Source organism: Lipotes vexillifer, unplaced genomic scaffold, assembly GCF_000442215.2.
Source record: "Lipotes vexillifer unplaced genomic scaffold, Lipotes_vexillifer_v1.1 scaffold259, whole genome shotgun sequence".
Classification (NCBI taxonomy): Eukaryota; Metazoa; Chordata; class Mammalia; order Artiodactyla; family Lipotidae; genus Lipotes; species Lipotes vexillifer.
Genome location: NW_006797031.1, coordinates 222,766 through 239,366, shown reverse-complemented (window position 1 = coordinate 239,366; position 16,601 = coordinate 222,766). Strand labels below are relative to the sequence as shown.

At 37.5% G+C, this 16,601-nt stretch overlaps 2 protein-coding genes across 4 annotated transcripts in view; one reads left to right on the top strand and one right to left on the bottom strand.

The window, feature by feature from the left end:
* WDR12 (WD repeat domain 12) overlaps positions 1-6,259 on the bottom strand; it is a 27,272-nt gene extending 21,013 nt beyond the window's left edge. Inside the window, exons 1-2 of the mRNA XM_007469176.1 lie at positions 5,829-6,259; positions 1,951-2,045 (exon numbers count right to left, since the gene is read on the bottom strand). Of these exons, the coding sequence (XP_007469238.1) occupies positions 1,951-2,045; positions 5,829-5,869 (136 nt within the window). The 5' untranslated portion in view covers positions 5,870-6,259. The remainder of the gene's footprint in view (positions 1-1,950; positions 2,046-5,828) is intronic.
* Positions 6,260-6,655: 396 nt separating this feature from the next.
* The window catches only part of CARF (calcium responsive transcription factor), a 56,637-nt gene continuing 46,691 nt past the window's right edge, over positions 6,656-16,601 (top strand). For 2 of the 3 annotated variants that reach the window (XM_007469174.1, XM_007469175.1), the window contains exons 1-2: positions 6,678-6,715; positions 10,578-10,743. Coding sequence is in view for 1 of the 3 variants with exons in the window: in XM_007469175.1 (XP_007469237.1) it covers positions 10,738-10,743 (6 nt within the window). In the remaining 2 variants the exon portion in view is untranslated. Of the gene's footprint in view, positions 6,716-10,577; positions 10,744-16,601 lie in introns of all 3 variants that reach the window. The other variant, XM_007469173.1, reaches the window with a different exon arrangement.

Sequence of the window (16,601 nt, the reverse complement as noted above, 5' to 3'; positions counted from 1 at the left end):
AAAAAAAAACACCTGAATCTGGGCTTCCCTGGTGGCGCAGTGGTTAAGAATCTGCCTGCCAATGCAGGGTACATGGGTTCGAGCCCTGGTCTGGGAAGATCCGACATGTTGCAGAGCAACAAAGCCCGTGAGCCACAACTACTGAAGCCCGCGTGCCTAGAGCCCATGCGCCGCAACAAGAGAAGCCACCGCAGTGAGAAGCCTACACACCGAAATCAAGAGCAGCCCCTGCTCACCGCAACTAGTGAAAAGCCCGTGTGCAGCAATGAAGACCCAACGCAACCAAAAATAAATAAATTAAATTAAATTAATTAAAAAAAAATCTGAATCATTTTGCATCTTCAACTCGAGCAGTGACTCAGTTTATCAATTTATACAAAAAGACAAATCAATGTTCATCTACAAGTTTAGAAAAATATGCAAATATTTGGGTAACAACGAACAACCATATACTGATATTGCAAAGTGTCTATTGCAAGAAAATAATTCTTATGCTAGTTCAGAGTTTTTCAACAAGTAGAATATATGACATCTTTGGATTTTAGAAAACTATGCATCAGAATCTACACTATCGTACATCCATGATGAAAGATAAGAACCGATAGGAAATGCTATGTGAATATTTCTGTATCAAGAACTATATCTTGCTAACAATGAAAAGACCTTGTCCCCCTGCAAAAAAGTTGTTCAAAAACATCTTAAGCTTAACAAAAAAGTTATAAGATTATTGGAAGAGGAAGTGGAAAATATTAGGCATTAGTTTACACTTCTCACCTCCCCATTCCTCCAACTAGGGTAGAATCAAAAGAGCTTTAAAAGCATCAGAAACATCTGCATAAAAATATGCTTGCCTCTAGGGCTTCCCTGGTGGCGCAGTGGTTGAGAGTCCTCCTGCCGATGCAGGGGATACGGGTTCGTGCCCCAGTCCGGGAAGATCCCACATGCTGTGGACCAGCTGGGCCTGTGAGCCATGGCCGCTGAGCCTGCGCGTCCAGAGCCTGTGCTCCGCGACGGGAAAAGCCACAACATGAGAGGCCCCTGTACGCAAAAAAAAAAAAAAAAAAAAAAAAAAAAAAAAGCTTGCCTCTAAATGATGGCTCCATTGACAAATTTTGTTTTTAAAGATTATGCTTTATGTTATTCTCCATTTTTCATGTTTAAATCTTCTACTATATATATGGTTTCATTACTTTTTAAAGAAACATTTTATTATAGAAAATTCCAAACATATACAAAAGTGGAGAATAATAAACCTTCCCATACCTATCGCCAAACTTCAACCATTATCAACTTATGACCAATCTTGTTTGATCAATATTTTTGCATACATTGTACATATTAATTTTACAATGTTAATATCACTTTAATTTTATATTAAATTTACATATAAATTTATGGCCCATAAATTTTTTTGCATACGTTTAATTTATTTTATCTCTTTATAAATGTTTTACCTGATACTGTGGCATGTTTATGTTTGTTTTATCCATTATTTTAAAATGAACTTTAAATACTTAAATAAAATACTAGTATTAATACTGGCATTCGTTATTATACAAAACAAATGCTCAAATTCAGATATTGTCATTTTGCTTTGTAGAAGCACCAAGATGCTTGTTCTATGCCTACCCAATCTAGCCCTCACGTCTTCATTACCTCTACATCACAACTTTTACACTAAAATCTTTATTCCTAAATCTCAACCACCTTCTCTCCATATTGCCTTAAAAGCAGATTAAACTGAATTTCTTTTTTCCTGAAAACTTATTTCAAAGCATTTTTCAAAGTATCATACAGTAGGGAAATCCATGTTATAAATTTTACCATGATAAAATCCATGCAGTATTATAAAATAATGCCCCCAAAGGGCTATAAATAACAATGTCATGTATTTCAGTTTAGTTAGTGTCACTGTGCTTTCTCCTAACTTTTCAGAGTACATATACCCACCGTTTTTAGCCTCCAGCAATTTATTAATGATGTTACTAAGGTCAGCAATTTCAGAGGCTGCAGGTATCGAGAAAGGAACATCATCTACCGCATATCTACAAAAAGGAAACGATAAATCAAGTCTACAGATGTTTTAACAAATGTGCATTTATTCATTCAACAAACATTTATTGGGTATCTAATACATGCCAGACATTTTGCTACATGGGGTTAACAAAAAATGAATTAAACTGTGGTCTCTGTTCTTGGAAAGGGTTAAAGTCTGGTAATCAAATATGAGGAAAGTATGTAAGAACAGTGTCATAAGTAATACATAAAATGGGAGAACAAGGAAGTGGTAGGTCATTTCAACCACAGAAAAGGGGGCTGGGAGAGCAGAGTCTGAAAGGATACATAAAAAACATCACTCTTACACTACATCTAGAAAAGTGAGTTTCTGCCAGGTGAAGTGTGGCGAGGCAGAAAGAAGGGGTGCAGGAAAGCAGGGAGAGCAGCAAAAAAAATAGCTAAGAGTTATTAAAGAGCTGCCGACCCAGCTTATTCCAGAAAGTGTTACTTTACACTAGACAGTGACCAAAGATAAGGCTAAACAGATGTGCATGGAGTAGTTTAGATGCTCTGTGAAGTGCTTTTTACTCCTTTCCCTAGGCAATGGAGGAACCACTGTCTAAGTCAAATAACATCGTCAGAATTTTGTTTAGTTAGATCTTTCTTGGCAGCACTGCAGAGACTGGATTACAGGCACACACAACAGGAGGTAGATTAAGAAACTCTTGTAAGAGAGAATGGGAGAAAATTCTTGCAAATCACGTATCTGACAAGGAACATGTATCTAGAATATATAGAGAACATATATAACTCAATAATAAAGACAACCCTATTTTAAAAACGGGCCAAGGATCGAAATAGACATTTCTCCAGAGATGGTATACAAATGATCAACAGGCACATGAAAAGATGCTGAGCACTGTTAGTCATCAAGGAAATGCAAATCAAACCACAATGAGGTATCACTTCATACCCACTAGGATGGCTACAATAAGAAAGACAGATATTAAGTGTTGGTGAGTATGTGGAGACATTAAACCTTTATCATTGTTGCTAGAAAGGTAAAATGGTATGATTGCTTTGGAAAAATCTGGCAGTTCCTCAAAAAGTTAAACACGGCATTACCACTTGACCCAGCAACTTCATTCTTAAGTATATACCCAAGAGAAATTAACATATATGTTTACACAAAAACTTGTGCACAAATGTTCACACCACCACTATTCCTAATAGCCAAAAGGTGAAAACAACCCAAATGTCCATCAACTGAACAATGGAAACACAATGCAGTATATATATATTGAGCAGTATTATTGAATATTGAATAAATATTGAATATTATTGAGCAGTAAAGAGGAATAAAGTACTGAGATATATATATATATATATATAAAAGCCTTTGCCCCCCCCACTCCCATTGTGGCAAAAAGAGATTTATTACAGCATGTCTTTATGAGCCCTGTTTTATATATATATAGGTATATACATATAAAACAACACAGATGAACCTTGAAAAACATCGTACTAAGTGAAAAAAGCCAGTCACAAAAGACCACGTACTGTATAATCCTATTTATATGAAATGTCCATAACAGACAAATCTATAGAGACAGAAAGTAAATTAGTGATTGCCCTGGGCTGGGGGGATTTGGAAGTATTTGGGTGTGGGGGGAGGGGTAACAGCTAAAGGATGATGAAAAATGTTCTAAAATTTACTGTGGTGATGGTTGCATAATTCTGCAAATACACTCAAAACTAGTGAATTGGACACTTTAAATGTGTGAATTCTATTGCACATGAATTACATCTCAATAAAGTTGTTACAAAAAACAAAAACAAAAAAGTCTTCATAAGGTCTGAATTTAGGCTATATTTGTGGGGAATGTAAAAGTTTCAGAAGATGTTAAGGTAGAACTTCCAGGGCTCACCAAGACATGCTATAAGTCTCTTTTTGTCACGATGGGAGAGGGGGGTGGAGGTTTCAGATCTTGCTAAAATGTAGATTCTAAATCAACAAGTCTGAGGTACAGTCTGAGATTCTGCTTTTTCTAACCAGCTCCCAAGTGATGCTAATGCTGCTGGTCTGCAAACTACACTTTGAGTAGTAAGGCTATAGTTATATATTTATCATGCTGAAAAAAGTAAAAAGTTATTTAGGGGCTTCCCTGTTGGCACAGTGGTTGAAAGTCCGCCTGCCGATGCAGGGGACACGGGTTCGTGCCCCGGTCCGGGAAGATCCCACCTGCCGCGGAGCGGCTGGGCCCGTGAGCCATGGCCGCTGAGCCTGCGCGTCCGGAGCCTGTGCTCCGCAACGGGAGAGGCCACAACAGTGAGGCCCACGTATCGCAAAAAAAAAAAAGTTATTTAGGTTCTCCAAAAGGTAACAAAGCCTAGAAATTGAAAGTTTTGGTCTACTATGATATTTTGGCCAGTAAGATGAGTAGGGAAAAGTAGCATAATTACACACTCATATATGAAGATACATGCATATGTAAATTATATACATATACATGAATTAATCTACTTTCCCCCCTCATTTTACTGATGAGAACGTATTGCGCGAAAGGAAGAAGCGAGAAGTTTAATTTCTAGGTTTTGTTACCTTTTTGGAAAACCTAAATATATAAACACAAACACACATACACACATATGTTTATCCATTTATCACAGGAGTTAAAATACAGTTCTCTAATATTTCTTAAAACTTCATGTGAATCAACAATAATCTCCATAAAACTTTTAATTAGAAAAAATACAGTGATCATGCTATTCCATCACCATATTCCTTTAGAAGCATTTCGACTAAGTATATATACTCATCTGTATTGATAATACAATTTAAATGTACTGTAAGCAACAATACAAGAGGAGTGAATATAATGTACCAGGTCAACACATAAAGCTAAACACAGAATCAAAAATATAATCTTAATTGAGGTGGAAGTTTTCTAGTTTATAGCTGACATTAGCTTGTTAATACAACAAATATTTATTATTTATCATCAGTTCCAGAAGAACTTGACAAACGTGTTGACTCAGTCAATCCAAGAAGCATAACATAGTCTCTACAATCAAGAGACTTACAATATAGTTGAAGAGACCAGGCGAAACAAAAAAAAGGTTAATTAATAGTGTAATATACGCCACAAAGCAGAATATAATTAGGTTTCAAATGATTGCTACATACCTAGGGACCATTTGTAAAATTGGTAAAATGTTTACATACATATAGGTATACGCATACAGGTGTATATATATATATATATATACACACGTATACGTGTAGATTTATGTATATAAATACACAAATCTGTAACTGAATTGAGTTCACACTCATCAAAAACCAGTTCTGCCAACTCCCTATTGAGAGCTCCACCTTCTAGCCTGGTTTAGAAAAGCATCGTCTATCACCTACGTAGGAAAATAAAGTTGTGTTTTCAGACACTGTGAAACACCACTCAGCAGACAGCCTATAACGACTTGGTCCGTTGTTCACTGTTCAATTACATAATGCACTTCATTCAGGAAGCAAACCTGAAGCCCTTCAGGTCCCTCTACACTCACAGTTCAAATTATATACAGCCTGAATCTAGGCAAGAAGGCTCGGTGATCCTTGAGAAATCCTCGCAAGGTACCGCTTCCGTTTGAGCGAAAACTCGCTCAAGCGAGGAATCCAGCCAAAAAAAGGGAAAAAGTGAATTGATGGCAAAGATAACCAGGGATGCACAAGGTCATACCGCAGTGGTCTTTTGAAAGGATCCCGGAGCTGGGGGGCGGGAGGCGGGAGGGGGGAGGAGAGGAGGGGAGAGAAAGGGAGTACGCTTACTTACTTCTTGTTGTCAGTGAAGAAACGTGTCTGGAGCTGAGCCATGGCTTGCCTACAGAAACGTATCGGTAACAGACAACCGGCGCTTTGGCCTCTCAGGACTGCAAAAAGAGGTAGCTCAAAGTTAGACTGCACGTGTCAGAGAAAAGCAGCAGTCGAACACTGGGCTTCCGCTTTCTTTCCTCGGGCCTCCTCAGCCAGGAGGCACCACGAGGCTTCTCTTCCACAAGGCCCAGCCCACAAACATCAACTACCTATTCCTAGATTTAGGAGTCATCGATTAGAAGCATAGTCTTAAAGGCGGCGCGTCCCTCTAATCTTTCTGTATTTTTTAAAAATATATTTAAGCTTACAATCGATTGTGAAGATACAGAGAGGCCCGATTCAAATAGGCTTCTCCTCTCTCTCTCTTTTTAAATTTTAACAGGTTATCCTCAGTCCCGATAATTCAAACACAGCTCCTAGATACTACAACCCCCAGAAAGCAGCGCTTCTCACACACTGTAACCACTGGGTACTGTTAGTCTTTTTTCCCACGCTACCCTTAGGCTATCTTATTTGCATTAAACCTTCCCGACTCCAGCCAACTTATCTATTATATTTCCTCTGCCTTCAGCTTTAATTCACTAAAGCCTTTCCGGGCTTACTTTTTCAAGCATACTCCCAATCAGACTCTCAGTCTACCGAGATTTTTCTTCAGCTCTCGACACTAGCTTCAGGCTTTAGATCCAGGTGAGAGGCGGGGATACGAAAAAAAGAACGAATCAGAAGGGAAACAAGCGACGGTGGCTGATAGTGGTCTTATCTCAAGCGACTGCGCTACGCGCTCCCGGAGGGGCGCGCCTGCGCACTGTGCTGGTCTCCATGGCGGGGCCTCGGAGCCAAGACGAGGTTGAGTAGACTCGTTTTGAATTTTCTCCCCTCTGCTCCAGCACTTTGTGGACTTCCCTTCTCGTCCTGTAGGGTGCTCGGCGGCGGCGGCGGGACTGGGGGGGGTCGGAGGTTTGGCAGAGCTGTCCGCGCCGACGGACGGGACTCTGCTTCCCAATTCCCCTTTCTTCCTGCTGCCTCCTCCTCCCGTCACCTCCTGACCCGCCTGGTCCCTGAGCAACCGCCGGCCCCCGCCCCTTGCCGCTGCCGGGCTTTGGTGGCGCCTTTCGCGCCCCGCCTCGGGCCGTATTCGGGGCTCCTCCTGACGAGGCCTACCGTCCCCCGCCTGGACAGGGTCCGCGGGCCCCGAGCCGGTAGGCTGGAGAAGGTGGAGGTTAGGTGTCTTAAGGAGGGCTGCTGAGCACAAGGGCGCACTACCACGGAGGAGGACTCGGACCCCCTGGCCAGGAGCGCCCGTTGTGTGGTCCTATGCGCCGCCCCGCATTTTAGGGTTCCTTTTTTCTCTTTATGAGCCCCTTTATACCTTCCTTTTAGAAGGGGAAAGGCGTCCTCCCACACCTTCTCCCAACGCTTTTTGACTTTTTTTTTTTTTTCATCTTGAAGTTACCCAAAGGCCTATGTCTTATTCTCAAAAGGTCCCGAGAATAATTCTAATGGAATTTAGTTGTTTTTCGGAGGGAGGATGGTTGGAGAGATACTACTCAGCTCTCCTAGTCGCTTTTTAAGGCGTTCGCCAGAAATCTTTCAAGAGGGGGACTTCTTAAAGAGACGGCAGTTTAGAGTAAGGCAGAACTGGATTGCAGAATTTGGGGCAAAGCGGTATGTGTGCAGGTGAAGACAGCTAAAGCTTTCCTTTGTTACGTTGCTTCAAGACAGTTGCTTCAACTGTCTACAACAGTTAAGTAGACATATATTTAGGTCAACCATAGATTATGAGAAGGGATTTAAACAATTGTAAACGTAAAATAATCTGTTAATAGTGCGCAGTGACAATGAAACTAAGACTATTTTCAATTTATTCACCTTCTTAGAATGCAGGCCGTGGAACCCGAATGCCTGGGTTCGAATCCTGCCTCAGCTGCTTATTAGCCTCTCTGTACGTCATACCTTGGTCAACTGTGAGATTAAGTGCCACATAGTAGATGTTAACTGTTTTTACCATCGTTATCCTTTAGATGTCAGTTTAACTGGGAGCTATGGCAACATGAACAAGTAAGAAAGACTAGCTTAATGGTTAGAGGAGTGAAAAGAAAACCTCTGTGCTGAGGGCCTAGGAAAGGATTCGGCTTGCAAATAGAAGCCATGGTTATTTAACCATGTGATTCATTGTAATTGTGAGAATTGTATGCATAAGTTAGACCACCTGAAGTTTGAAACACTTTTTTTTTCTTTCTTAATTGAAGTCTTGTTATTTAATCCATATTTTTTGAATTTGGTAGAAGTAAAAAGAAATTTGACAGTTTCAAACATCATTTGCTTTTAATCATAAGTAATTTTTGAGTTACAGCAGTAAAATTGTCTGAATTAAAATTCATAGAACCTGAAATAAAACTTCTAATAGGTTCTTCAGGTAATTTTTAATTGTTAATATATCATTGGTTAAAATATATTTTTAAATGTGTAATCAGTAGATTAATTCATTTTTAAGTATCACTAATTTGAAATTTATCAAAATAAGAAAATACTGTACCTGATATTCAATACAGGTTGATCCTAATTCGAATGGAAAAATTTTCTGTGATCAGTAAGATACAGAACTTAAATATGTGCTTAATAAGAGAAAACTTCAATTTACAAAGCAGAAATGTTGAATTCACTAAAATACTCTTTTCATTTGACTGAGACCTTTAGTTAAGGGAAAATTAGTTAACAAGCATTCCAAGATACCTGAACACCTAGTATGATGGCTTTGGTGTTTTTTCAACAGTGGCTTATGTGTTGTATTTCGTGTTCCCTCTATGTAATACCTAAGAGTAATTAGTATTTTTACTCTGAGTGTTTTTCTTAACTTTGCTTAGAACATTAACTTCAAGCTTTTGGTTCTAATGATTTCCTACATGACTCATTTACTAGGTTTCTTACGAAGACGCATTATCTGGAGAACTACAGCTTGGAAAATGTTTCTCTTTATTATAGGTTTTTTTTTTTCTGTATGTAATGGCATGGTGTAGTATGATATAAAGACTGTGCGTGGGCTTTGGAGTCCTAATTGATTTTGGTGATTTTTTCCTACTTAGTTTTGAATCTGAGCTCTAATGTTCTATGATCTTAACCAAGTTACTTGACAGCTTTGGTTTTCTTATCTATAAATAGATAATAAGCTCTACCTTAGAGTCATTGTGAGGATTAAATGAAATAATTTGTAAATCCCTCAAAGAGCAAAGAGGTAAAAAGAGGTATGTATGTACAGGGTAAGAAATGGGTAGAAACCAAGATTACAGGGAGGTTTATCGAGAGGGCAAACCTTAGATAAAGGAAAAGAGACATTGTGAACACTAGCTTTAAATTTTTTTCACTGAAAAATGAAAAGTTTAAGTAGATTGTTTATATATATTTGCATACATTTAACATTTTGATGTTGATTTAACTAACACAATACAACTTGCAAAACCCATCTTTTAAGAAATAAATTACTCTATAAAATATTTGTGAATTAGGAGTCTTGATTTAATTTTTGACACCACTGATTCATAGCAATTTTGTATACATCATAGAAGGAACATTGTGTTGTTTACCTACCCTAAAAGATGAGGGAAATTTTATTTTCTAAAGTACTTTTGAGCAGTATTTTTTAATGTAGTTAATAAGGTCAGACACTGATTTTAAATATAAGATTTCAATATCCTTTAAATCTTGAGACATTAACCGAAGTGCCTAGAATTAAGAGAAACTCTAAACTTCAAGTGGCTTCATCCTTCAGTTAGCCTGTTTGGAGATTTACTCTTAGATTATTGGTTTTAACAGATAAATTTTACCACACAAAAGTCTATCGGGAAAACTAAAAAAAAAAAAAAAAATCAAATATTAAGACTTTTAAAGAAATTACAGCTGAGAATTACCTTTAATGTTTTGAACAAATAGATTTGCTGTTGAACAAAATCAAAAAACAGCAGTAGCCCCAACTTGGTCTACAGAGATTTGAGTAACTACAGCCTGACTAGTGTGTTCCCCTCTGCCATGTATTCAATATGTATAAACAATAAAAGCCCTTTTTTGCTATAAATTAAAACATTAAACTTCTAATTCTTCCTAATCTTTGCTTTTGGTATAAGGTAAAATCCACTTTTTAAAATGTGATGTGAAACATTCTAGAAAGCAGTTTGCCAGCAAAATTTAATGGCCTTAGTGTGTTTTCTGAACTCCAATTATTACTAACCCTCTAGGTTATATATTTAATGCTTTCTCTTTTCTTTCTGTTCTCTTTATCCAATCCCGATACTACTTAAGAAATAAGCTTATCAATTTAATTCTACGATTTTATAGGGGATGGGATATGAGGAGGGAAGCCCTTATTGTCAAGCTTCTATGGCTCCAAAATATGTTCAATTAGTAAATATTTTCATTGTGGAGAAAAATGCAATTTACTGTGGACGTTTTTGTTTCTGTAGTAGTTACAGAATGTGAGAGTTGAAACAAGGCCTTAGTCCAAATCCCCAACACAGGTTAAGTCACCAACCCCTGGACACATGCAGTCTTCCATAAAGACTGTCCTAGTCTTTATTTCACTTCAACCGAGTCAATTGCTGGGTAAACTATACCAGGCTGGTAATGGCTATTTTATAGTAAAACCTGCAGAACAAAATCTAGTAGCTTGCTTTATGTGTTGGAAAATAAATATACATTGAATACCTTCTCATTACAGAAAAAATGCTGGTGTGAAGACATAATTATAGCTTTCAGGTAACTGAAGCCCCAACCATCATGATTTAGTGCCCCCAAAAGGAAGAACTTCAGTGGAAAAGAGAGGGCATTTCTGGGGATAGTAGAATGCTTGAGACCTGAATTTAAACTCAAGCTCCTTCATGAAGGTAATAATTTTATTTTTAACTGATAGAAAGTAACGGCTCTATAAAAGTTAACTATTGTCTATTACATATTAATGAAAAAGTCAAGTTACACTTTGTATATAGGTACTTTATTCCATTTATGGTTACCAGTTGGAAAAGAACATTTTATACCTAGTTATTTAATCTTAATATCTACATTCTTTGGAACTTTACTTTGACATAGTTAATTGAAAGTTAGGGATAATTATAGCATGCGCTGACATTGAGGTTAGGTGGGAATATTGGGTATTTTAAGTCACCCTACAGTTGTCAGGATTGAGGAGTATAATGCAAATTGATGAAAGACTTAGGGGAGGAAGGAGTAATACTTTTCACTTCATTCAAATTATTTTTTGAAAAGGATGTCTGTAACTTAAAAATGTACTTTTAATCTCCAATTCAACAATGAGTTAGGTCAACAGATATTGAAACCCACCTTTCCATATAATAAACACGAAAACCTTGTTTAACACATAGTATAGAGGTACTGCATACTGAAAGGAAAATTTTGAGTTTTGAATTTCCAGAAGATAGTAGGAAAGAAGTTCTCTTTCTTCCATTTGCAGATTCCCAGTCTGGGCAAAGTTCTGAAGTAAGTGGTTTATATTTGGCAAGCTTCCTGTGTTATCCCACCCCTTCACTAGTGAACTTCCCCAGGGCATTCATCCTGCCTTCCCTGTTCACTGCAGCATCTACCTCAGGTCTGCAGAATCCCTTTTAGGTGCTCTGAGCCTCAAATGCACCTATTAGAATGGATAGAGGTTGCATTCTAACCTCTAAGTTAAACTTTTCGGGGTAGCTGTTTTTAACTCATCTTAAAGGAAGAAAGCTATATTTATATAAATTTACACAAATTTGATAATGACTGATAATCCCTCCAGAGTTTTTTCTTTTTAAGAAAAAATGCTTGTTAACTCCAATGAAAATTTCATTGATGAAATTTCAGATAGGGTAAGAAAATAAATAAAACGAAAAAAATTTTAGATCAGTAGGGATAATTTGTAATGGAATCAGGGCACCTACCAGGAAACTGAGAGTAAGTTTTTAGAATTTTTTTCCCCTAAGCTATTTTCACTTTTTACCTTTCTGTCCCGAGATCCACTTTTGGATCTGTTTACAGAATATTTTCTCAGGGGCTGTAATTCCTGCATAGTTAGAATGCTAGTTTTTTCGGGAGGTCAGAGATCTTTAGATTGCTTGCAGGAGGGCTTTTGTATGTTAGGTACTGCCTATAATTAAATTTCAACCAGGAAAAGTTGAGAACAAAAATGAACAAAGAATTTCTTTTAGCATCTTTAATTTGTTAACCTACCAAAAAAAAAAAATATATTAAAGCCATGACTAATGAAGGAGGGAGGTTTGTCTGTTACCTTGAAAGAGTTCCCATTGTAATAATAAAGAGTGGGCTTTGGGATCAATGCATGTAGGTTTGAGTTCTTGCTCAGCCACCTAGTATATTTGTAATCTTTGGCTTTACTTAACTGCTTAAATCTTATTTCCTTATGTGTAAATTGGAGCAAGTAACTGAATCACAGGGTTGTTGAAAGGATTAAATAAAATGACATGTATAAAACACTGAGCCTAGTGCTGTACTATGGTAAGTGCTCAATAAATGAAAACCTTATAACCTTAACTGGTGAGCCTCAGTTTCCTTTTCTGTAAAATGTTGTTAATGGGTCCTATATCACAGAATAGCAGAGTGATTGTTAATAATTCTGGCTAATAATTATTAAGTATAATAAGCGTTCAATAAACATTAAATTATTTTGTAGCTATGATAATTAAATTCATAATCTTCATGTATTCTATCATAATAGTGCTTATATTTAAAAATCAAAATAAAGTCTCAAAAATATTTCTAATCTTAATGTCATCATGTTTAGACAGTGAATATTTCAGTGTATTTAATACACTTTAAAAAATTAAGTTGCATTCTTTTTTTTTTAATTTTATTTATTCATTTTTGGCTGCGTTGGGTCTTCATTGCTACACAAGGGCTTTTCTCTAGTTGTGGCGAGCGGGGACTACTCTTCTTTGCAGTGCGTGGGCTTCTTATTGCGGTGGCTTCTCTTGTTGCAGAGCACAGGCTCTAGGCACACGGGCTTCAGTAGTTGTGGCACACGGGCTCAGTAGTTGGGGCTCATGGACTCTAGAGCACAGGCTCAGTAGGTGTGGCACACGGGCTTAGTTGCTCCGTGGCATGTGGGATCTTCCCCGACCAGGGCTCGAACCCATGTCTCCTGCATTGGCAGGCAGATTCTTAACCACTTTGCCACCAGGGAAGCCCTACGTTGCATTCCTGACAGCAATTATTTCAGTTTTAATAAGTCCCTCAGTAGGACTTTATTTTCAATTGGATCTAACTCTGTAAAAGTTTTCTCCTTGAATAGAGTTCTTTTATTTTTATACTCAGTGTACATTAGAGGTCAGTCAATAAATGATAGTTAAATGAATTTTACAAGTCATCAAGATAATCAACTATTAGAAACATAAAATCTAAGAACTGAATGGGATCTTTAAAAAACTAGGAATTGAAGTTCAGGGAAGTTAACACTGTTTTTTTTCATCAAATCTAGACTGACCCTGTGTTCTTTTTCTACTACATTCATCAGATGTGTGAATTTTTAAACTAAACAGTAATATTGAAATAGAACTTGTTAGTCATCTGAAAGTAAAATTTTTTGCAATTTTTCAAAGACAGTATAGAAAAGTATGTTTAGAAGCTTTATACTAAGCCCAGGTAAGTTTTTATTACATCAATGAGATGACTGATATTTAACAGATTTTTGTCCTTAGGAACCAAGTAATTTATTTATAGATAGGTGAATTTTTTATCTTAGTTTGCATAATTATAGGTAGCAGAAATAATTTATTGAGTATTGACCCTGTACTACGAACTGCACCAAGCTCTTTGCACACATTATTTTGTTTAATATAACGACCCTCTGAGGGAGATGCAGTATAATTGCCAATTTGCACATGAGAAAAACTAAAGCTCAGAGTAGTTAACTCATTTGACAAGTAAGTATGAAGCTGAAATTCAAACCCAGAGCATATGACTACAGAACACTGTCTTCAGCTATTTTATACATTTTTACTGACAAAACCCTCTCAGTTTTTGTTTTAAAAGTTAATGAAAAAATAATATATTTCTTGTCCACCCTAACTCCAACATTGTTCAGAGTATGGTAACTTAACCTAAAATTTCAAGATAATTTTGGAGTTCATATACTATGATTTGTTATTGGCTTCAGTTTACAGACACTCTGTTTGCTCTTTTTTTTTTTTTTAACTAAAAGACTATTTTTTTCTGAAAGTTTTAGATTTATAGACAAATTGAGCAGGTAATATAAAGATTTCTTCCTTCCTTTCTTCCATATTCCTTCCCCTACCTTCTCTCCCCTCCATCCTAGCATGCAGTTTTCTCTACTATTAACATTTTGTATTAGTGTGGTCCATTTTCTAAAAGTTAATGAACCAATACTGATACATTATTATGAACAGAAGTCCATAGTTTACACTAAGATTCACTCTTTGTGTTGTACAGGTTTATGGATTAATGTCATGTATTCATCATAACAGTATCATAAAGTATTATCTCATCACCATAAAAATCTCTTGTGCTTTACCTATATGAATTCCCACATCCCCAACCTCTGGCAAGTACTGATCTTGATATTGTGTCTATAGTTTTGCCTTTTCAAGAATGTCATATATTTGGAATCATATAGTATGTAGCTTCTTTCACTTATCAGTATGGATTTAAGGTTTCTTCTTGTCTTTTTGTGCCTTCATAGCCTGTTTCTTTTTTTTTGTTTTTGGCTGCCCCTCACGGCTTGTGGGATCTTAGTTCCCTGACCAGGGTTCAAACCCAGGCCCACAGCAGTGAAAGCACTGAGTCCTAACCACTGGAGCACCAGGGAATTCCCAAGCCTGTTTCTTTTTAATCACTGAATAATAATTCATTGTATGGATATACCACAGTTGTTTTACCCATTCACTCATTGAAGGACATCTTGGTTGCTTTCAAGTTTTGGCAATCGTGAATAAAGCTGCTGTAACTATCCATGCAGTTTTTGTGGAACATAAATTTGCAACTCATTTGGGTAAATACGTAGTAGTACAATTGCTGGATTGTATGGTATGCCTATGGTTAACTTTGTAAGAGACTGTCAAACTGTCTTCCAGAGTGGCTGTATGTATAGTTTTGTATCCCAAGCATCAATCAATGACAGTTCCTGTTGTTCCACATATTTGGCAACATCTAATAGAGGGTTTTTTTTTATATTATCCATTCTAATAGGTGTGTTATGATATCTCAGTGATGATTTAATTTGCAGTTTCCTTATGACATACAATGTTGAGCATCTTTTCATATGTGTAATTGCCATCTGTATATCTTCTTTGCTGCAGTGTATCTTTAGGTCTTTTGACCACTTTTTTTTTTGCTGTATGCGGGCCTCTCACTGTTGCGGCCTCTCCCGTTGCGGAGCACAGGCTTGGACGCGCAGGCTCAGTGGCCATGGCTCACGGGCCTAGCCACTCCGCGGCATGTAGCATCTTCCCGGACCGGGGCACGAACCCGTGTCCCCTGCATTGGCAGGCGGACTCTCAACCACGGCGCCACCAGGGAAGCCCTGACCACTTTTTAAATTAGGTTTTTTTCTTATTCTTGAGTTTTAAGAGTCCTTTGCATATTTTGGATACAAATCCTTCATCAGATACATGTTTTGCAAATATTTTCTCCAAGTTTGTGGCTCTTTTTCCCATACTTTTGATACTGTCTTTTGCAGAGCAGAAGTTTTTAATTTTAATGAAGTCTTGCTTATCAGTAATCTCTTTCATGGATCATGCCTTTGGTATATTATACTTAAAACATCATTACAATATTCATGGTCCTCTAGGTTTTCTCCTATGTTGTCTTCTAGGAGTTTTATAGTTTTGCATCTTATATTTATGTCTATGATCCATTTTGAGTTAATGTTTTTGAAGAACGTAAGGTCTGTATCTGGGTTCACTTTTTTTTTTGGGGGTGGGTGGGCATGTGTATGTCCCTTTATTCAGCACCATTTGTTAAAAAGACTATCCTCTAGTGAGGTGGATGGACCTAGAGTCTGTCATACAGAGTGAAGTAAGTCAGAAAGAGAAAAACAAATACCATATGCTAACACATATATATAGAATCAAAAAGAAAAAAGGTTCTGCTGAACTTAGTGGCAGGGCAGGAATAAAGATGCAGGCGTAGAGAATGGACTTGAGGACACAGAGGGGGAAGGGTAAACTGACATGAAGTGAGAGAGTGGAATTGACATATATACACTACCGAATGTAAAATAGATGGCTAGCGGGAAGCAGCCGCGTAGCACAGGGAGATCAGCTCGTGCTTTGTGACCACCTAGAGGGGTGGGATAAGGAGGGTGGGAGGGAGATGCAAGAGGGAAGGGATATGGGGATATATGTATATGTATAGCTGATTCACTTTGTTATACAGCAGCAACTAACACAACAATGTAAAGCAATTATACTCCAATAAAGATGTTAAAAAAAAAAGACTATCCTCTATGGGATATATGGGCACATATGCTTTATTTATTTATTTTTAAATAGGATTTTTAAAATATTTATTTATTTATTTATTTTTGGCTGCATTGGGTCTTCATTGCTGCACATGGGCTTTTCTCTAGTTGCGTCGATTGGGGGCTACTCTTCATTGCCGTGTGCGGGCTTCTCATTGTGGTGGCTTCTCTTGTTGTGGAGCACAGGCTCTAGGTGCGCGGGCTTCGGTAGTTGTGGCTCCTAGGCTCTAGAGTGCAGGCTCAGTAGTTGTGGCGCACGGGCTT